The following is a 22,648-nucleotide window of genomic DNA, read 5'->3' as shown; positions in this document are numbered from 1 at the left end:
GTATGGGCCGACCAATATAGCCAGGGTTCAAAGACTTAAGGGAAGGCCCCCAGCGAGGAGATGGATTGAGAAAACAACCTCCCCGTAAATCCCTCGCATGCGAAGAGTCTTCTCAAGGCAAACCCCTCTAATTGTTGGTGTGCTGCGAGTGTTTTGAGAACGCTGCTTAATGAAATGCTGTGAGAACATCAGTCTGCGGCGCTTAGTTACAGAGGCGATAATAAGCTTTGAAAAATCTCCAATTCAGAACATGTTATTATGGCGGTGGAAGCGTGCTCTCTAAATCACTCTCAGCTGAAGCCAGCCACGAAACCGTGGAACTTCCAGCAGCATCATCACGGGTGAAATATTTGGGTTTAAGCCTTTCTTTAACTCTTTTTGTCACATCAACCCAGTGGTGTCGTCAGGCCCGGGCGTCCAAAGCTACAAATGTTTTCCCTTGAGCCTCCCCTGAGCGGCTCTGGGAAAATGCTGAAAGTGTTTATTCCACATGATTTATTCAAGGACTGTGAGAAATTTTCAAATCCGGTTTAATTTCTGGTTTTACAGTTTCTGGCTGTGATAAATGGTGTAATTTTTTAATTTAGGCAAGTTTTATTTTGGCAGGCCCGCAGGTTTGGAGGACATGTTCTCTTTAAAAATCACAAAAAATTACAAGAAAAAAAATCAGCAAACATTTATAAAAAAAAGAAATAAAATTGCCAGAAATTTTTAAACAATTTTTTTTGTCTTTTAAAAGTTTGTTCAGTGATTTTCGGGGGGCAATTTGTTTTTGTGCACAGTAAATTTTTTTGGGTTTTAATTTTGTTGGTAATTTTTAAAACATGCCTCCCAAACTGACGAGCCCACAGGCCTGGAAGGCATGTTTCCTTTAAAAATCTGCAGTAAAATAAATACAAGACACAGCCATTTCAAGTTATATGACCCTCCCATAAGCCAAAATTAAAACAAACATAAGTCCTTCCTCTGAGCTTTGAAAATTATTTGACATGTCTTCCCCTTTTTGCACTCCCCCTCCCTCTCACAGATAACGATCAGTCCCTAATAATGATTAAAAGCCCTGGATCTAATTATTCGTCATTCCGTTTATACATATACTTGTACTTTTAACAAAAAGACACTATTTTCCCGACTCTAGTCAACAGATTTCAGCTCACAATCACTGATATTTTTAACCTCACAATTTATAATTGAAGTTAAAAAAGGCTATCAGGTGCCAGAGTGCATAAAAAAAGCATCAAAATGGAGTTTGTTCTTCAAAAAGTAGGATCCCCCTCCGGACCCCCCTACAGATGTTCGGGCTGAGCCCCCGGTGTCCCCAGATCCTAGAAACGGCCCTCCACCATCCCGCTCATCCTCTTCACGCTCACATTTCCCTTTGTTTTCCCTTGAAGACATGAAAGAACTCAGAGCTTATGGTCACTGAGGGGTTAATGCCAAGGTCAGGCATCAAGGGGAGGTCACTCATGCTCAGCCCCCCAGTAATGGCAGTGCCAGTGGGGTCTAATCCTTGAAGATGATTGCATCGCTGCTGTCCACTCTTTAAAATATATCCTCCGCTAATTAAGGCTGACAGTGGGGGGTGGCGGGCCGGCGTGGATTCAACAGGTCGCCTTGTTTTGAAGACACAAAGACAAGAGGAGGTGGAGTTTAGGCATTAAAATCTCCCCTGTGCACCTCCCCCCTTACTCCAAACACGCGGCCCCCAGCCTGAGGGGCTTGAATTGTTTTTGTGAGCTAGCTAATTGCGGGGGATTTAAACACGGTTCATCTCGGATTAACCTGAATGACAAAAGAACGGAGAGTAGTGGGCCGAGTGTTTGTGGGCAGAGCAACAGACTGTAACAGGACATTAGGCTATAAATCATACACGCTCTTACACCACACACCCACACACAACGCTGTAACCCCCCCACCCCCCCCCACACACACACCTAACCACGCAGGGACTGCAGATACTGTTATTTTTATTATTGATTTATGGGCCGGTTACAGAAAAACGGCAAATCCTCACGTCTGAGAATCTGGAAGAATGGTTTGTTTAAAGGGATATTTCAGAGATTCAGTATTTCATCTTCATAAAAATGTATTATAAAAAGGTTATAAAAAGAGTCTGAAATATTTTGACCTTTAGTCTAAACACAGTAACAAACCCCCCACATAATCCTACATTTCCCATAATTCATTGTAATAGCATGTCTTTATCAAAACCTCCCTGCGTGGCAAACACCCACCTTTTCAATTTACAATCTTATTACTCTATTTTTTTCAGTGAATCAGTTAATCATTCAGTCTCTATAATGTGAAAAAGTCGTGTAAAATGGCAATCACAAGTCTCACGTGGTGTCCTCAAATTACTTGTCTTATCTTCTTATCTGAGCAACAGTCCATACTACTACTACTACTACTACTACTACTACTACTACTACTACTACTACTACTACTACTACTAATAATAATAATAATAATAATAATAAACTTTATTTATAGAGCACTTTTCATACAAGGAATGCAGCTCACAATTAAATAAATGCAGCACAAAAAACAAGATGTGGTCATACACAAGACATTAGACTCAAAGTAAAAAGTACAGAGACCAGTAAGAACAATAAAAAATATTAAATAGAATATAAGATTTATATGATAAAAGAAATCTTTATTTGAGAGTCTGGAACCAGCAAAAATCTAACTTTTCTTTTTTTGACGATGTGATTGCTTATCAAAATAGTTCCTGATCATTATCAGTCAAATCAAATTACTGACTGATTGTTGCAGCTCTAAATGCAGGTTTTTTTTATCATAAATGCTAAGTCTCCTCGTAAAATAACCCTGATGACATCATTGTGACATCAGCATATTGTCAGATGTGACAAAGGCTGCGTTTGGAAACACTCGATTGAACATGTGGAATTTGTTTGATTTATTAATAGGCTGTGTAATGTTGTCAGAATATATGCAATATGTTGCTATGTTTAGCAATGTTTCAAATACCGACTAATCAATCGTTGATTTTTAACAGTTATTGATTAAGGTAAGTGCTTAGGATTTGCAACCCTTAAAACAAACCTCCCTTTTTGTTGTTATCCTTTTTTTATTCAAAAACAAATTTGAACTGTGTTGCTGTGTATATGTAAATGTCTGTATTGTAATGTTAATGCGGTGGTCGTGTTTGAACACACTTTGCCTCTGGTCGGCCCCTTTTGAAGAAACCCAACTGAACGCCCTCATTTAACCCTCCGTCACCTCAGGGTCAAAGTTCAGACGAGGCAGGAGAGTTTAAGCACGGATGTGAATAAGATAAAAAAAGAACTATTGAGTTTGGTTTACATCAGGATCAGCCGAAACATCACAGAGCTGTACGTCAGACGGAAAAGTTTGTTAATTCCCAGGAGGAGAGAGCTCAGTTTCAGGGGGAGGATTCATGACTCAGTCAGGATGTGTGTGAGCATGTGGGTGTGTGATTGAGCAGATAGGCGGGGTTGATGATTTTCTGCGTGTGTGTGTGTATGTTGGTGTGTGTCGCCCCACTAGGCTGCAGTAGTAAACAGAGTGAGCCTCTCAGCTCTGTCACGCTATTTCGATCGCGCCGCCTGTCAGATTAAATCAGTCCGCTGGTTTCGCAAAGAATCGGGATTATTTTAAAACTAACTGAAACACACGCTCTTATCTGAGGGACTACAGAGCGAGTTTGATCCGCGTTGGGACTAAAAGTTTCACCACCTGTCGTCTGTTGGAGATATTGATTTGTTCTTCCACTGAAAGTAAAAGCCTCTCCGTGAAAGTGGAGTCGTCTATGGTATGTAAATATAAAGAACAAGCTTTTCTTTTTTGAATTTCAGTGGGACAACACTTTTTATGACAGAAAAGAAACACTCTGCTGAAGAAACACTCTGCATTAGCACGTGTGGTTGCACTTTTCATTCATTCTCTGTTAAAGCAACAAATAGCAGAACTAAACAGAGACTTGTTTTAATCATTGATAAATCTTTTTTTTTAAACTCGATTAATTGTTATGTTTACAAAACAACATAAAACAGTGAAAAATTACCGTTTTAATTTTCTCGAGCTCAAGCTGACGACAATCACTTTTCAATCAACCAACAGAACCCAGACATATTGAATTTCTTACATTGTAAGTAAGGGTGTCTCAATAAACCAGTATTGATGATAAATATGGTTTTAATAAACTGAATATTGATATCATGTAACCCTTTGTAACCCGGAGTGACATCATTTTTCTTGTGCTGCTTTCAGATGCCTTTCACAAGTTTTAAACCTCTGAACCCACAGCAAATTGGTGCGATTTTTTTTTTTGCCCCAATGAGGCAATGAGCAACTTGGTAATAAGTGTACCATGAATTGCAAGAAATTGGTAGATTTAGAAAATAATTTTTAAAAAGATACACAATTTACGTAGCGTGACCATTTTGTATTCACTTAATATAGTACACAAGCTGTCCTCACTAACGGTGGATTGAAGGTGCGCAACATTTTTAGTGGACACTAGATATCCAATCAAGCCTGTGTCTTGTTCAGTTGTTGTGAGCTGTAAAGTCACCACTTTTAAGCAGAAGAGAGAAGATTATTATCTGTTATCTCTTTGTTATGTTATCCCTTGTCTCTCCTCTGTGCTACTGCCTTTATGTCCGCAGGTGACTGTACCAAAGAGTAGGCCAAAAGTCAAGAGCGCTCACTCTGCAGCAAAATCTGGGTGTGGTTTGGTCCCCAGATTTTGCACACTGATAAACTGAAGCAATTTCAGCCAACTGAAGAGCCTCTGACCAGTGATTCGAATCTTTGAATTTCAGCGGGCAGCTTTATGTGATTCCAACATGCTGTAGACAACAAAGATTATTATTATTAACTGTGAGACGATGAAAAGCAGAAAATTCTCCCGTTTGAGAAACTGAAAAAAATGGCTGAAACAATTAATCAATTATCTAAATAGTTACCGATTATTTTTCTGTTAATGGACATTTTGTGTCTGTGTGAGACTGTGAAGGTAACACACTTTCACATCTGTGCAGACCAGTGCTTAAAGCCTGTTTTTCCTGCTTTGTCTGCATATTTCACATCTGCTTCTTATATCAACTCACCAGTTGTACCCCCTGGCACCCGCCACACTTCTCTCCTTTCCATAATCTTTATACAAAATTGGAAGCTGTTTTCAAAATCGATTCTGATATAACTTTGAATACCCTTTCTCTTTACCCCTGTCTTACTTCCTCCTTTTTTGGTCTTGTTCACCGCCCTCCTGTCTGTCTATCCCTCTTTCTTCTCCTGCCCTGAAGCTATGGATAGGAAGGCTGGTTGCGTCACAGTCCAGCCAAAGATTTGCCTCAGACAGCAGTCAGTACACTTGACTTTGTGAGAGCAGAGAGAGACCAGCTGCTGGTGAGTGCTGCTGCTGCTTCTTCCGTTGTAGCCGAATTGATCAGCTGAATAGAGTCGAGTTCAGTTCTTCAGCTAAGAGGATTTAGTGGCGTTTCTCTCCTCGAGCTTGAGTGTGTTGTTTTAGTCTGACGACACTGTGACAGTGGCATGTGTCATTTCAGTGTCATGTAAACATTTGTGTGCTGCTGCGGGGGTTGGGGTCAGCTGTGTTTCAGTCAGTTACAGAGCTAAAAACAGTTAAAGAAAATTCAGCTTTCGCTTTAAGATATTCAAAAATACAACCTTTAAAGAATTTCCAGTTTTTAGTAATTGTTTGCTTTTATTTAGTTGAGACAGAGCGACCATAGCCAGTGATCCAGTAAGAAAATGTGTTGTTAATATCTTCTGTGGGCAAGCAGTGGCTGCATGTTGAAACATACCTTTCGCTGGAATGCATCGTCTACTTAACAGAAAAGGAGTTACAGTATTTCCTGTGAGCATGTTTGTTCCTGAGGTTTTTTTCTGTGGAAAATGCTGCAACCTGAAGAGTGTGTGTGTGTGTGCGTGCGTGCGTGCGTGCGCGCGTGCGTGCGTGCGTGCGCGCGCGCGTGTGTGCGTGCGTGCGTGCGTGCGCGCGTGCGTGCGTGCGTGCGCGCGCGCGTGTGTGCGTGTGTGTGCGTGTGCGCTGTCAGATGGCAGTGTCTGATTTCACATTTAGATTGTTTGTGTTGCTGTTTGCGATAGTGGCAGAGACAAAAAGTAATGGAGGTCATGTTGATGCAACATCAGGACAGTCGTTCGTTAAAAATTTGATGAATATTCAGACACACCTGTAATTTGCATTTTTATTACCAGAAGAGGAAATGCAAATGCTTGTATTTCATAATGCGGTTATTTACTTTAGCTGTGTCGCAGTTTAATTATGAAAATGATGTCAGCGTGTTAATTATACCAGATGAGAGGTGTCACAAATTTGATGACTTTATACTCAACAAAATCAAAAAGACTTGCAGCTGGACTTGGACTTTAACATCAGCAACTCGTGACTTCACTTGGACTTGAGTCCTTTGACTTTAAAATACTACCAAGCCAATTTCCGAAGAGAAAGTTAGAGACGTTTTTCCAATATGTGGTAACTTAAATAAAAAAAGAGAGGACAAAAACATACACAATTCACTCAGCTGTAGTAATAGTGTTTTATGTAAGCACAATGTGAGCCAGAGGTGGGACCAAGTCATTGTTTTGCAGGTCACAAGTAAGTGTAAAGTCTTTGCACTCAAGTCCTGAGACAATTCGCGGGTCCTTAACTTTAAATTTTGACTCTTAAACAAGACGTTATTTGCTCTTCACCAAATGTGATGCCCCTTTAACAGCAGAGCAATCATATATCCATATTTTTGGTTAGTTAAAGTTAAAACAAGTGTGACTGAACTTCATCATATCATGAATAAGTAGTATGGACAAACACTTTCACAGCATTATAGCACAATTCACTTGGAGCACAACTGAATGAATTGTGTATGTTTCTGTACTATTTTGCTGTTTTTTTTCACTTGTCTCATATTAGAAAAATGTCTTTAACTTTCTCCTCCCAAAATGACTTGGTGAAAAGTATCAAGCTTTTTCAAGTTAAAAGGCTCGAGTCCAAGTGAAGTCACAACTCATTGATGTTAATGTCCAAGCCGAGTTGTTTTGAGTCTTGTTTGATTCTGTCAGGTTGCGTCTAAATCATCAAAAATGTGACTCGACTCTGACTCGAGTCGAGCTCATGAGAATAAAGTCTGAACCTCTGATGTCAGCACTACTGCTTTTACAATGAAGTTCAGTAGCATTTAAAGAGCATTCATGATTTTTGTAAATTTGATATATGACAACTTAAATGGCAATATTTTTGACTTGTTAAGGACTTGAAACTTCAAGTTAAGGTATTCAAATGCATTTCGAGACTTATCAGTCATGACTTAAGACTTAACGCTTAACGGTCACTGTCGCTCTGTCTCACCTCTGCAGAACTGGTCCATTTCTCCTAAACATCTATAGTTTGTAATCTGGGAAAAACCTCTCCTCTCCCTTCATGTGTCACTGAGCAGAGGAGGATGACATTATGAAATGCTGTGTACAGTTACACAGTCTGTAATCCAAATAGTGTCAAACTAACACATGAGTCACACAAACAGAGTCTGATATACTGATATAAGTTTTTCAGGGTAATTCCAGTTTATTACAACTTGGATTTTATTCTGTCCATCTTTGCTGTTTGTAATATTCATGTTGAACACACCTAGTTAAATAGTGAGATCCGGGGAAGCCGTAATATAAAAAGAAGCCTGAACAGCAACAAACATGATCATATTTTTTTTTATTTTTTGAAGATAAAACAAAGACAAATGGCAAAATTATTAGCCTTTTAACACTGACCTCTTCTCCTGGTGGTTTATCACGATCATAACATTTGCACCAACTTTTAGTTTTATCCCCAAATACTGATTTAGGAACTGTTGGTTATTTGCTCAACCTCTCTGAACAGTGATTGTCCAGCCATAGCTTAGCACCTGTCACTAACCACTGCTGACCTATCAAGTGCTGAAGCGATGCGGTCAGAGTGATACTTGGTTTATAAAGACTCTGCAAGGTGATGAAATCCCAAAACACAACAACAGTATAAAGAAATAGATTAAAAATGGGTTTTTCTACCTGTAACTTTAGCATTATTTCCACAGTTTAGCATCCAAACTGTTATTTTATGAGAAAAAATGATTACATTTTTACTCATAATCCTGCACTGTGTTACCGGAGTTAACTAGCTCGACAGTGCAATAAAAACACAAATATGCCTCTTATTAATTATGGCTTCTACGTGGATCATCATCTGCTCAATCTCTCTAGGATTTTGTGGGCTGTTTTAGGGAATTTTGCAACCTGAAAATGCCTGATTAAAATTGCGATGCATGTTGCAATGTTTAAAAAAAAATTCCTTTCTTTGCCAAGGTGGACCTAACTGAATCACTCCTGCTGATGCACACGTTTTATTTTTATCATTTTTTTTAATAACAGCTGCTTTTCAGTCATAAAGCCTCATAACTGTGACATATAACCTTTTGTGAAAGTGTTTAGTGTTCATGCAGCGTAGTACCAAAGTGTTTGAAATGTTTCTTATTTTTATTATGAAAATATAAATATTCATATAAATGACATAAACTGGAGAAACGTACAGGGGTAAGAGGGTTGATGCTTTGTAACTTCTTGTTTTTCTTCTCCAACTCTGATAATTTCTGAAACGTTCGTTAGTTTATACGCGTATGATAAAACCTCCAAATGTCCCCTATATTTACTATCAGTACATCTTCTCTGTGCATATATTTAAGGAATAGTGTCCTTTTAATTATTTGGGTTTTTTATGTTTGTTTTGTCTGTTTTTTGCTTCTTTTTTGTTTTTTAGATAAATTTCTTTGTACTTGTGACTTTTTCTTTTCAAGATGATATTTTAAAATGCATAATAGTAATAATCATCATCATCATCATCATCATCATCATCATCATCATCATAATAACAACTTTATTTATATGGCACTTTAAAAACAGAGTTTATAAAGTGCTATAAAGCACAAACAAGGCAAGAAGCGGAAGCAACAAGGGTTACACATAAGACATGACAGCCAAACAATAATGCCAAACTAAGGCCAGACAAAATTTAAAGAATTAAACAAAAAAGCAACAATCATGAAACAAAAATAACAATAACAATCCATACTAATAAGAGTAAATACAATTCAAAGCATAGAATCAGTAAACACGTAAGTAATAGTGCTAATAATAGAATTAAACATACAAATTAAAACACAAACAAAAAAGATAAATCAAAAATAGACGACAACACGTAAAAGCCAGTCTGTAAACATGAGTTTCAAGATGTGATTTAAAAGAGGTCTCTGATTCTGCGAGCAGGTCGATCTGAAGCAGAGGGGCAACCCTGAACTGTGCAGTTAAGTTGTAAGAAGCAGCAATGATCCTTTAACGTCTCAAATACATGTGTTTGAATGTACATTTTTCCTGATGGGGATCATTATATCCACCTGCTGTCACTGTCTGATGTTCACTTGCAGTTTGACTGACATCATCTCTTGTTAAACTTCCCTCCTCTGCCTACATCTGATGTCCGTCAGTGAACCAATACTCACCAGAATTTACCAGCGCGGCTCCTTTTGATGAACATGCTTAACATGTGTTTGGCCCTCTCACACACACACACACACACACACACACACACACACACACACACACACACACACACACACACACACACACACACACACACACACACACACGCTCTCTTTGCTCTCTCCAGGGAGGATGAAACACAACAAGTGCCTCTGTTTGAGTAAATCCATATGTGTGTGAAGGCGTCAGGGCTGTTTGGTACCAGAATGAGGGAGAGCCGGTTAATAGAGAACAGGCGTGCGGTGAGGCAGGCAGTCTTGTTGCATAACGGCGGCAGTAAAAAAAAAAAAAAACAGGCCCCGGCTCTCCTCCTCCACCTCCTCGCCAGGCCAGAGGACAGATGGCGGCAGAAGAAAGCAAGCGAGCGGCGGCTCTCTCCCGTGCCACTCCTCAACAGATGCATCGCTTATTTATTGAAAAATAAATCAGCGTCGTGGCCAGGCCTGCCCAGGCTCCCCCTTTGATCTCCTGCAGCCTTACTGGCCGCTGTTTTCAGTCCCACCTACTGGGCCACAGCTAATGGCAACTCTGTGTAGTGTTTAGGAAAGCTGGCCCTCTCCTGCTCACATAGGGAGGCCCGATGGGGTCGTGTGCTCAGCTCCCAAGAGGACGATAAAAATTGGCTCTTAACAAAAAAAGGTAGCAGGAAAAGTAACATGTAGCAGAGTTTGACCTGGCTCTGTCTCTGTCAGCTCAGCTTGATGAAAAGCACGCTCGCTCTGCAGACATTTAGCTCTTTAAACTTTTTCTGGGAGCATCAATCACGCTTAATGCAGGATATTGGATTGTGCTTTGCAGTTAGTAACTAATCAGTGTCTTGACTGCAGAGATGTATGCAGGACGGTGATTGGCTTGAGATAAAGTTAACACCAGCATCTCATAGGTCGGTTGAGAAGATGCAGAGGAAAACTAAATATTGGAAAAGTGAAATATTTCAGGAAGTTAACCCTTTAAAGCCCAAGCAAATTTGTTTGCATTCCTGGGGAAACATGGGGAGAAGGTAGTGAGCACTTAAGAAGACAAGAAATTAGTAAAAACTTACAAGCAAATTAACTTAAAATAAGCCACCCCCTACCCCAAAAAAGTTTTAAAAAAAAAACAAAAAAACCCAAGAAAATGCCTCCATAAAGTGCTGAAAAAAATAAAAATAATAAACATTTAAAATGGTACAGTTTTTTGTAAATTTTTAAAAAAAAATATATATATTTAAAATATTTTAAAAAATATTGATATAGTTTTAGGGACATTTTTCCTATTTTTTAAATTTACTCCTTCTAAATGCTTATTTTAAACTTATATTCTTGTCACCTTTTAATAATTTCTTGCATTTCTTATCAAGTTGCTTGCTGCCTGTATTCCCATAAATGTGTGCGGGAATTTCCTGCATCAGAAGTGATGTTTTTTTAAAAAATAGATTAAATTGTGGAAAATATCTTCAATTCCACACTGAATTTACATGAGTTACAACCCCATAATGGATGTTTCTTGAAAATTTCAAAGTGATATAGTATAATTTAATACAGTATAATAATAACATAATATAGCATTCCGATATTTTGTGTGGAAATATTATATTGATACACGGATGCCAAGTATCAATTTTTTAATAACATTAACTATTAATATTGCAAATACAAATTAAACCTTTAGAAGCCTGATAGAAAAATAAAATAATTCGCTTTTTCAGTCCACTAGATACATTTTGGTGCAATAAAAATTATTGAAATGAGAAATTTTATCTTTAAAACTTTACTTTAGATAAAACAGATTTAACTACTTTGGAAAGGGAGAGAATGCACCAGTTATATATCTCTTGTGATTCCCATCCCTAATTGCTATAAATAGCGTGTATTTCGACATTGTCAGTTGCAGCCCTTTAATGAATGTTTACTTAAAACAACTTGCGTGTAATGTTTTCTGGAAACACCCAGCAGTCATCCTCAAATGAGTATTACTTTCTCGATATTGAGGGATCTGTTTGAAATGTTGTGATAGTTTTAAACAGTCCATTGGGATTTCAGTTTTAATCTATTTTTACAAAGTAAAATCACAGGTAAACATTTAGTTTTATTTGTTTTGGGTCCACCTGTGTTTGTGTGGTCTCTGTTTGCTACAGTATTGATGTATGCAGAGGTCAAAGGTCAGCACATTAGCGTGTGTGTCTGTGAACATGAGACAGTGGTTGTCTCTCCGTCAGTCGTAGACTATGAACCACTGATGATGTGGACTTGTGTCTGACTTTGGGGTTATCTTTGATTAGTTGTAGACTGTGCATGAGCTGGTTTGACCAAAGTCTGTCCGGATGTTTGACTGACTTCACTGCAGTCTGACTATTTGAACAAGACTGTGCATGACTCTGCCTCGCCTGCTGCAAACCAATCGTTTGCATGCATGGGTGTGTTTATTGGGATGCGTTTTTCTTTTGGTGGGGTTTTTAGTGTAAAAAAAGAGAGAAATAACAAACAAGGGTGGGGTTTTGAAAGAAAAAAAACAGCAAAAAGTCAAGTTGAAGCTCCTCGTGACAGATGAGGAGTTAATACTAACATGACTTACTGCTGAGGAGAATCTCCGCCAGTTGCCAAATCGGTGATGACTTTCGTGTTAGGACAGGACCTTTAAAGCAGCCCTCTCTGTGGGAGTGGAGTGATGGTAAGCATTAAAGTTGGCCCGTGTAATTAAACACAGCGTACCTGGATGTCACCCGCAGTCTCAACAAAGACTGCAGCGCAATGAGACCTTTCAGAGTCCGACAGAAGGTTGGCCCAAACAAAACGGTTTGAGCTCAACTCAACCAAACAGTTTCCTCCATTCTCCCCAATATGACGCATTAATCACACTGTTGTGTTTCGTGTTGATTCAGGTTGGCTTTGATTTTTCTATAGTGTGTGCGTGTGTGTGTGTGAGTGGACGTTGATGATGGCCACTTGGAACAATGACAGGGAGTTGAGTTTGCTCTGTGGGCGTGGGCACCCGCTCTAACAAACAGCTGTGTGTGTGTGTGTGTGTGTTTGTGTGTGTGTGTGTGTGTGTGTTTGTGTGTGTGTGTGTGTGTGTCTGTGTGTGTTACAGAGCGATACATGTGTGAGAACTCCTGTTTTCACAATATGTCAATAGCAGATAAGAGTTTTTTTATACTCTTGCATGTTTTTCTTTTAGATGCAGTAAATTTTACACGTTGTACATTAACCTCTATGTCCTGAGCCCAGCCGCACCCCTCCACACACTCATACTAACAATGTGACACACACACATAAACATACACATACACACATACACACCAATAGTCAACATATAAAAAGCTTTATTAAAAGCTGGAGCTGGAGCGTGTTTCCACTGCTGGCCGGCACTACCTGTTAATTCTCACCTATATTTATTAACATCTGGTTGGCTTGTCAGTATCCGGTGTTGACGTTTATTTATCCACCTTTAGTGTTGGTTTCCAGTAGCTGTTTGGAAGCGATACCCTAAAATTAAAATACCCAGATTTGTTAAGATTCTTTTTTTTAATAGACAATCACAATGCCAAAAGCTGTAGCTTTCACTGTTAAAAAATCCCCAACAGACAGTTTTGAGGTCGTTACCATGGATGTATAAAGAGACCTGGATACAGCATTCGAGGCTGGATACAGCATTTTATTCCTAGGAAAGTTGCTCAGTTGAGCGTGAAGCCAAAAAAGCCATTTAAATACTCAGATCTTCCGCATTATGGGGCTCCTACAGAAGAAGCACAAGTGACTTGCAACAGCCGAGTACAGCAGAGCAGCTAAGTTATGATTTAGTGCTCCACAAACTTGAATGGAGATAAAATAATTTAATCATGCAGCTCTCAAGACTTTCCAAATTGCATCAGACCAAATGGATCAACTTCTGATAGTAAACAGATAATTGTGCGGGTATTTTGACACTCAAAAAAATGTGTCCGCTGATTTACATATGTCTCTTTCCCAATGTAAGTCTTTGGGATAATGTTTGATAATGTTAATTGGCTTCAGAGCCTGACACTGTTCCCGTTGTTTGCGTGTTGATTGTTTCTAATGTCTTTGCAAATGCTCAGCATCACTAAATATGAGGGTCTTCCCGTCTTAAATAAAGGGTTAATTAAAACCTTATGTATGCTTACATATCAGCGCAAAACGATACTCAGGAGAACCGACAGTGGGCTGTAAGTGCCTTAAAGTTAAATTAAATCAGTATATAAAGGAGGCTGAGGTTGGCCTTCCTTTAACTACATCATACAAATAATAATTGCCTCAAAATAATATATCAATAGGTCTAAATGAGATAACACAGAGACTAGCCTCCCCAACACCAGACTTAAAAGAAAACATATTTAAATAGCATAAGAACTGCAGTTAACAGGCTGAACACACCCAACCAAACTTACTCAATCTGCTGCTCACGAAACCTCGTCTTTATAGGAAATAGGTCACGCTCATTTGACTTATTCATCGCTAAAGCAGCCTTTTTTTTTCTCATTAAGAGGCCTCGTCGCTCTTGTTGACACATTTTCTGATTTCTTGTCTGTTCGCTCATCATGCAGATAATTGAAGAGCGTACAAAAAGCCAGTATGACACATTTGTTTGATCAGTAACTGAAATGTGATAATTGAATTTAGAACATTAACTAAAAATCACTAAAACATGTTAATGGATTCTCAGCCAAAAAACAGCAACACAGACCTAAACTGAATATTTGAGTTTTTTTGTCATGTTAAACTTAAGTCAGTAACAGATGCTTAAACCTGAAGCCAATTAGATTTGATCAGAGATTCGGGTTTGATAAAGTGCTCCCCTCCATCAGGCTTTGCACAGCCAAACAAGGGAAGCCTGTTATCTCTCTGCAGACACACCACGACTCTTGGCTGTGAGAGAAACTGTAGCCTGCGGCTCTAATACCCCCGTTATACTCCTCACACGTGCACACGTCGATGCGTGCTATTACATAACAGCTAGGTGTGCTCTGGCAGGACAAGCTGTTCCGGAGGAGGGCCGAGTTTGGTCGGAGCGGGAAGCGCGGGGAGGCTGGAGACAGACAGGAGGTTTGATGGAGATGGAGAGATCATTACTGAGCCGAGTCTCTCTGTTCTGTGATGGATGAGCTCTGAATCACATCGAGTCAGATCTGTAATCTGGGTTTGGATTTATCTGTGGCCTTTCCCTCAATGCGTCATATAATTCCATAGACTGATTACCCGCAGATTTTTCCAGCTTGTTAGGATGCGCCAAGCCATCTAAAGGCATTAAAAATCGTGACGGCGGTGAGGACGTCGCAGCCAAACTGAACTGCCAGGCTGTTGCTCGAAACCCACAAGTTCCATCCTTAATTATAAATCATGTTTGAGGCGTTTTGAATCTGAAGGTATTCTAAGTGTCCCCCCAGTTTAATGTCTTTAACATCAGCTGTGTGTTTCAGTCGGTGTCAGTAAGTGTTTTAAAATGTGTTGCCTTCATTTGTTGCGTGCCAGTGTTTGGAAGGATTAAGTGTTAAGGTAATAATCCTGATTCACCTCAGAGGACTCCAGTCATCTTCTTCCAAAGAAGAACGGCTTTATTACAGCTGAGCGACTGGCATGCCGCTCACGGATGACACAGCCCTCGCAGCGGGCATGCCTGCGTTTGTAGGGCCAATCAGTGTGTGTGTGTGTGTGTGTGTTGGCGTGTTTGCAGGATGTGTGGAAACAAGGGTGCATAAGCAGGTGCCACGTGGCGCTGTATGTGCTAAGCCAAGACAAAGGGCCGCTGTGGGGCCGCTGTGTGTTCTCAGCTGTTGGGGAGGGGGCTCTGTGTGCAGTGTTTCATCTACATGCTCCCCTGCGAACCTCCACACTAATCCAGGCAGATCTGAGAGCAGGCATGCAGGGAGGGAGGACACACGCGACTCACATGACACATGTTGTCTCACATGCATTCATACGGTCAGTGCGAGACTCGCACGGCCTGCTGTCAGCTGTGGTCACATTCCCCTACAGTCACTCACACTTTGTTGTGTTGGGATCCAGAAACAGGCTGGATTCAGGCCGTTCGGACATTCGGAGCTTAGTCCGGACTTCTGTAGGAGGGTGCTGTTTGATTTTGATTTGGGATGTTAAAAATATTAGTTGTTAGTACTTATTACTGAGATGCAACAGCTATCATTAAAAATGCATTGGCTAGAGTTGGAAAAATAGCAGCCTTTGTATTTATGCTGAAAGTGGCGGAGTCTAACTGAGTACTTTAGGTCAAGTAAAAGTATGGATGGAATGACAAATGATTAGATTCAGGACTTTTTATCATTATTAGGGACCATTTGTTATTTCTGAGGGGGGAGGAGGTGGTGCAAAAATAGGAGAGGCATGTCAAATAATTCTTATAGCACTGGGGAAGGACAACTAATTTTTAAAGAAAAAATGGGTTTGGGAGGCATTTTTAAAAAGTGGCTTTTTTTTTCTTTAAGTTTGGCTAATTTAAAAATTGTTAGTGATTCCTTTTTTATTTTGAAACTTTTTTTCTTAAGAAAAAAGAAAGATCTTGGGCATTCTTTGAATTGTTTTGGTGATTTTTATTTAAATTGGGGATTTTTTGATTTTTTTCTTTTTCTTTTATAGTTTGTGGTATTTTTTTTCTCTTTAAAATTTTTGCTGATTTTATTTATTTTTATTTTTTGGCCCCTTTTTTTTCTTTTTTTTTCGAAAAAAAAAATCCTTCCAAATCACATAGCCTGCTAAATTACACTATTTATTATAGCTAGAAACTGTTAAAGCAGAAATTATTGTGGATTTTTACATTTTCGACAGTCCTTCACTTGATGTTGGGGGACAAAATACTATATGCAATATGCATTTTCCCAGAGTCACTCTGGGAGACTCAAGCGAAAAAAAAAAAAACAAAGCCACCCCTCTACTGTAATAAATGAAGAACAGTCCCTAAGGCTTCTTCTTTTTGGATATGGGGCTCTATATAAAGCATTCAGGGCTGACGCCTCAGACGGCCATGCCAGTGGGCTGGATAATGAAAGTCAGGTTGTCTTTGTACCCAAATATCAATCATCCCTCTCATTGACAGGAATGTTAAGTATTGCAAAACTCCTTTTTGCACATTTCCCGAGCTAAAACACTTATTTGAGGTGTTTTTCTTCGGGTATCTGTCATGCATGTAATATTAGAAGCTTTTCTAGGACTGTTTGAACTTTTTCTCCTGTGATGCACTCGTTTGTCTTGGCTGAAGCGTCAGATATTTCCAGCTGGAATGTGAACGCCCCGACTTGATAGCGAGGAAGGCCTACCTATCTGGAGCTATTGTCTAAATATGGCATCTGATTTGCTCGTATTTCTCCGGCCCGGCCGTCTGTCTCCACACCTCGTGGAGAACATACCACCTTGGTGCGATGGGACATTTGACTCTGCTACACGAAAATGTGCGCGCATGCGTTGACGTGGACCTCAGAGGGTGATGTTGTAACAGATTTCTGTGACTTGTTTGCTTCTGCCGTGAAGCTGTCCTGTGTTGCAGCGTGGTCGTGGAGCAGTAAGTTGAGGTCGGTGAGTCAGTCAGGGGTGAGACTCTTCCCTCCTCTGTACCTGTAAGTTGTTGTACGTCATCAGCAGCGATTGAGAAATGACCTTTATTTTCACACTGCTCTCATTAACCTCCTTTGCTGTAGTGACTACGCAGGAAGCACAAGACTGAACAGGACCTCATGTTGTTAAAGACAGTAAAACACAACTTGTTCCTCACTGAAGTATTGCAACAACTATCTGATGGATTGCCTTGACGTTATCATACAGATGTTCATTGCTTCTAGATGATAAATCAATCTGACTTTGGTGATGCCCTGACTTTCTTTAGTGCCATTATCAGGTCCGAATTTTAATTTGTTCAATATACAACATATTTTTTTTTAAAACACAAAACCATTGCGCCTAACATTCACACTACTGTGCCGTTTAGGAACCCTAAAACAGAGACCTTTGAAAATGCTGCTGTGTTGACCTCATTTCAGTTAGAAAACGTAAGCGTTGCATTTTAGTCTGGATGTGTGAAACACTTTTCGAAACAATAACAAGGACACCAACATTCGCCACCCAGTTTAGTCTCATCAGTCACAGCCTGTCGAACTCTGTAGCTAGGCTTAACTTAAATACCTTGTTTTTGTGTGGGTAACAATACTCTCCATTTGCCATTGCGTCTTCCAGCGACAGGTCCTCCTCTGATGTGTCGCCAAATTTGCTTTGCAACGTCTCCAAATCTGTTCTCCGTTGCCTTGACCGCCTTACACTCATGCTTAACTTTCAGTAACCTTTTCACCTCGTTGTCAGTCCAAGGAATGAGATCTCTGGATTTAGTTTTTTTATGTCTCCATAGTATTTCTGTAACTAAGCAAACAACAGCTGACTAGGCAATCAGCTTCCTGTTTACAGCAGCATGCTCATGCCCAGTGTACTTTAATGGTCGTCTGACGTGCGTTCTCGTTAGCAGTGTTCCTCACAGAGTGAGAGTGTATGTGTGGCGGTATTTGACTTTTTTGTTAGTATGGATAGAGGTGTTTTGTGATGTTGTTATGTATTCCTTTCAGCCTCAGCTTTGCTTTATGGTTTGTGATAATAGGCGATGTTAGCGTTCTAGCGCACTAATCAAAGATGGTGAACATGGCAAATATCACACCTGATCGACATCAGCGTATTTATTATGTGTATCGCTGTGCTTAAGCGTAGTCCAAAGAGCCGCATGTTTTTTTTTTAATGTATATAAATAACTCGGATCTTGGCTTTATAGATTTGGCCGTTATCAGTTACTTGATTTCATGCCATGCTGCACTTTGTTGTAGCGATGTCACCATATTTCCAGTTCTTAGGAATTACTTTAGGAAGAACAACATTATCATAACTGATAGAAATGAGCTAAAACTATGAAAGTTAACACCCAAGTTGTAATAAAGTGCAGTTGTTATTACTGGAGGAGAGCATGTCATGTTCACTGCACAGTGAGCGAGGCCATCCTGCCAGCCTCGCTGACTCCTGTCACTCACTCTTTCTATTTAAAACCTCTCTGTAGTCGGGGGCTCTGTCTGGGTATAGTGACCCTGGGTGCGTGAGAGGAAGGGAGGAGTCGGCGCTGGTGGTGGCAGAGGACAGAGAAGAAAGGGAGAGGGGAAAAAGAGGAGAAGACTGGCTGGCGGAGCTCATTGCGAGGCTGTGTAATCTCTGCAGGACCGTCAGATGGCTTTGACAGAGCGCAGGCACCAATTAGGCTGCAAGATTAGGGGGGCTTTGTACTTCTGAACAGCTTCTGGATGGACCTTTTTTTTCCTTCTTCCTGCCTTTGGTTAATATCTTTACTGGGACTCCTCACCCTCCCATACCCTTATCCCTCGCTCCTTCTGTCCTCCTTCGGCCCCTGCGACCTGCTCCTTAAAATCTGCGATTATACCTGGCTAGACATTGAGAAGAGTGGATTAATGGGGCAGCTCGTCAGTGTGGCTCGACTGGGGCACGCTGCAGAGTGAATTAGCAGGGCAGCGAGGTGGCGAGTTGGATGTTTTTTTTGGAGTCCTGGGTGCCTGCTGGCATGGATATGGAGCTGGATTGTGGGAGTGGGGGAGACTCCTGCTCCGGGCTGCAGAATATGACGGTAGAGTACCAGGAGTGAGGACAGAGAGAGTCATTTGTATTGATATATGAATTACTTGTTTGCACTTTCCAGTTTTCGTGCGGTCTGAAAAACCTGGAAAAGTTTTGGAAAACTAAATATGCCCTGAAGTTTTGAACAAGTCATGGACTTTTGTTTCACAAACCTTTTAAATAACACACAATGTGTTCATAGACCATCCGAAATTTGAAAATCCAAGGAGAATTTCTGTTTTTATAGCTTTTGGTTGTCATTAATGGAGTCATTTTTGGTGACTTTTGTTATTTCTTTCAGAATATTTGGTCATTTCTTTTTCTTTAAAATTTTCTTTCAATAATTTTTTTCCCTCAAATGTTTTTTTTTTAATTGGCTTTTTTTGGCTTTTTTTTTTTGTCCTCGATTTTTTTTTTTTTTTGGTGATTTTCTTCTCCTAAATTTTGAAAGACAACATGCCTTTCAAACTTACATGCTTACCAAAATAAAAACTGCCAAAATTAAATAATTTATTCTATCCCGAAACTGCAAGAACAGAAATTAGCGTGGATTTTCAAACTGCTGACAGTCCTTGAAGACATCACATGGAAGGCAATGTTTTCTTCAAAAATTGCCCAATAAATTTAAAGAAAAAAAAGGCCAAAATTATGGCCTTTGAGCCCCTCCCCTAACTATCAGCTGAATGCATTAGCTGTCATGCAAAATTTTGGCCTTCCTGAAGGACATATTTTCTTTAAAAATCGGCAGTGAAATAAAAAGAAAATACAGCTATTTAAAGTTGTATGCTCCTCCCCTGAAGCCAAAAAAAATATTTGCATGCCTCCCCCTTTTTGCACCACCCCCTGCCCCCTCATAAATATCAAACAGTCCCTAAAGTTATATTTAATTATTCATTATTATTAGTCATTTCAGAGAATGTGTAGTCTTAAAAATTTGCCTCACAGTCACTGAAAAGTCATGGAAAGTCATGGAGATTTTTCGGTAAAAATGTGTATGAACCTGATGCTCTTTTTTGTTTCGTTAAAGCGTATGGCTGTGCATACAAATGCCACAGCAGTAAAGTTACCTCAGGCAGGCCTGTAACAGAGTCTTATCAAGGGATGACGTCTATCTCATCCATATCTACTCCCCAGCTCGCACTCAAACTGCTGCAGTGCACACATTTACACACCCATGCACAGACACACTGCTCCTCCCGAGTACATGGAAACAATGACAGGAAGTACATTAGCCGGACCTCCATTGTATCTCCCCATACATCCTCGCTTCCTGAGCCGGGTGTTGGCGATGGCGAAGGGGGACACAGGGTGGAGTGAGGAGATGTAGCAGAGGGGAAGGGCGGCAGCAGAGGGGGTTGTCGGGTCTGTCTGGGTCGAGACAGAGATCCTTAATCCTGCAGCCTTCTGCTGCCCGTCGCCTCGGCTCGAAGCTTTCGGAGCTCTGCGGTCTGGAAGTCTGACTGATCTGTGGTCAGTTTCATTGTTTCACCTCTAGGGAAACATTTTTAGGTTATGTAAGGGCTAAGCTGGTCCCAGATCAGCTGCACACAAGGTGAAAAACTAACTTTAAGTCAATTAGTTGCCGTCCCACAGAGGGGGACAGATGGTGGGAAGGTGGGAGTCAGCAGACCTCAGGAATGCCCGTGGCGGCTCTGCGGTCAGTTAATGGTGGCAGAAACAATAGTGAGGCAGGGCGCTGTTTACTCCAAATGTGTGTGACTGTTTTACCCTTTCACTTCGATCCAGACTATTAAAATGTTTTTGTATTTTAACGCAGGGACCCTGAGCACTTGGCAGTGTTGCCATCTAACTTGTCCTCCTGTCCCCTCTGTCTGCTTTCAGGTTTGCCACCACCCAGACTGCCAAGACCTGAATAACAAAAGCCCCCTTCACCTGTGTGAGTCATGTGACTCACGCAGCCATTCAGAGAACACAGACAACATGCACTTTGACCGGCACCCCCGATTTGACTTACAACCTCAAGGTACCCCCCCCACAGTGATGTCATACCTATTACCTCATCACAGGTTTTCACTGTAAATATCAAAGACACTGAGCTTTTATTGGCGTCTAAAAAGGCAAAAACTGTAAATCAGTGTTTTACTTTGCCATATGTTGAATTCTGAGTTTTATGATTTGTGTAGTTATTCCGTGCATAACTGAAAATCTACAAGAATAGTTCAAGCCTCATTTTTACTGCTGTGAAAGGGTCGGTTCATCCAAATTATTCAGTATTCATTCAGTCTCAATGGGTCATTAAGAGCAAGCTCTTATTTACAATGAGGTCGAGAAAAATGCATCACACAAGTAAAAATGCAAAGCAAGAACAGTAACAAAAAAATAAAAATAAAGTAATCTAACCGATTAAAAGCAATTAAAACAACACCTCTGCAGGGTGTACCCCGCCTCTTACCCAATGACAGCTGGGATAGGCTCCAAAAAAACTGGATGGACAACAGAGAGAACGATCACGATAAGAGAGCGAGAGAAAATAAACGACGATTAAAATAAACGATTCTGGAAAGGGATGATAATGTTGAGTTTTGAAAAACAAACAAAAGATGTAGAGTGAACACCACAGACAAAATCCTCTCCATTTAGTTAAATGTCAAAATCTTGACAAATTAAAGCAAAACTCTCTACGTGCTCAAAACCACCAGTCAGGAGAGAAACCCCGCTTTTTTTTATTTTAGGTGAACCGACCCTTTAAAGCTTGATATTAAAGGTTACCGTCGTTCTGATCGAACAGAAGTAATGACGGCTGTGTTTTCTTGACCTTTAGCCTCCATCCTGGCTCGGAACGTGTCCACGCGCTCCTGTCCCCCACGCACCAGCCCCCCCTCCGACCTGGAGGAAGAGGATGAGGGGAGCAATGACCGCGGGTCGGTAACCCTCCGTTATGTCACGCTAATGTTCATGTTTTCCTGCCTGTCAGCGGAGCGCTTGTCTTTTCTCACTGGAGGATAAATTACAGCCATGAAATGTGTTTCTGCGGACAGTTACAACACTTCTTTCCAACTCTATATGGTCACGTTTTCACATGTTTTTCTTTTGAGGAATATGAATAAAAATCATGTACGTGTAACTGTTTTGCAGGGAGCGTAAAACAGGGGGGATGAAGCTGGTGAAAAAGAAGACGCGGAGACGACACACTGATGTGAGTAAACACGCAGACACATGGTGTGCAGTGTGCAACATAAAAAAGCCCCCCCCCCCCCGCTCCCCGTCAAACCACAGTTTCATTTCTGTTCCTGGAAAGTCAGCTCCTCCGCCTGAAGGACTTTACAGGATTTGGGGGGGGGTTAACAGCACTTGTCACTTGTTTTGTGACTCAGAGTTATTTGTAGAAGCACAATTTCTCATAAATGCTGCGCGACACATGCAGAGAGGTTTGCATTATGAAAGCAGCCACCATTGTTCTCTGCAGCGCTGATATAACATAATGGTATCACCCAGGCTGC

At 40.5% G+C, this 22,648-nt stretch overlaps 1 protein-coding gene across 5 annotated transcripts in view; it reads left to right on the top strand.

Moving 5' to 3' along the window:
• The window catches only part of plekhg5b (pleckstrin homology domain containing, family G (with RhoGef domain) member 5b), a 96,686-nt gene that overhangs the window by 40,460 nt on the left and 33,578 nt on the right, over nt 1-22,648 (top strand). For 2 of the 5 annotated variants that reach the window (XM_042491260.2, XM_042491259.2), the window contains exons 3-5: nt 21,030-21,171; nt 21,970-22,069; nt 22,284-22,344. In XM_042491260.2, coding sequence (XP_042347194.2) covers nt 21,030-21,171; nt 21,970-22,069; nt 22,284-22,344 — 303 coding nt within the window. Of the gene's footprint in view, nt 1-3,527; nt 3,797-5,270; nt 5,395-18,815; nt 19,198-21,029; nt 21,172-21,969; nt 22,070-22,283; nt 22,345-22,648 lie in introns of those variants that run through there. The other 3 variants (XM_042491262.2, XM_042491263.2, XM_088081806.1) reach the window with 3 other exon arrangements.

The sequence above is a fragment of the Plectropomus leopardus genome, chromosome 9 (genome assembly GCF_026936395.1).
Source record: "Plectropomus leopardus strain MGB_pleo_1.0 chromosome 9, ASM2693639v1, whole genome shotgun sequence".
NCBI lineage: Eukaryota > Metazoa > Chordata > Actinopteri > Perciformes > Serranidae > Plectropomus > Plectropomus leopardus.
This window is presented reverse-complemented; position numbering and strand designations above follow the sequence as displayed.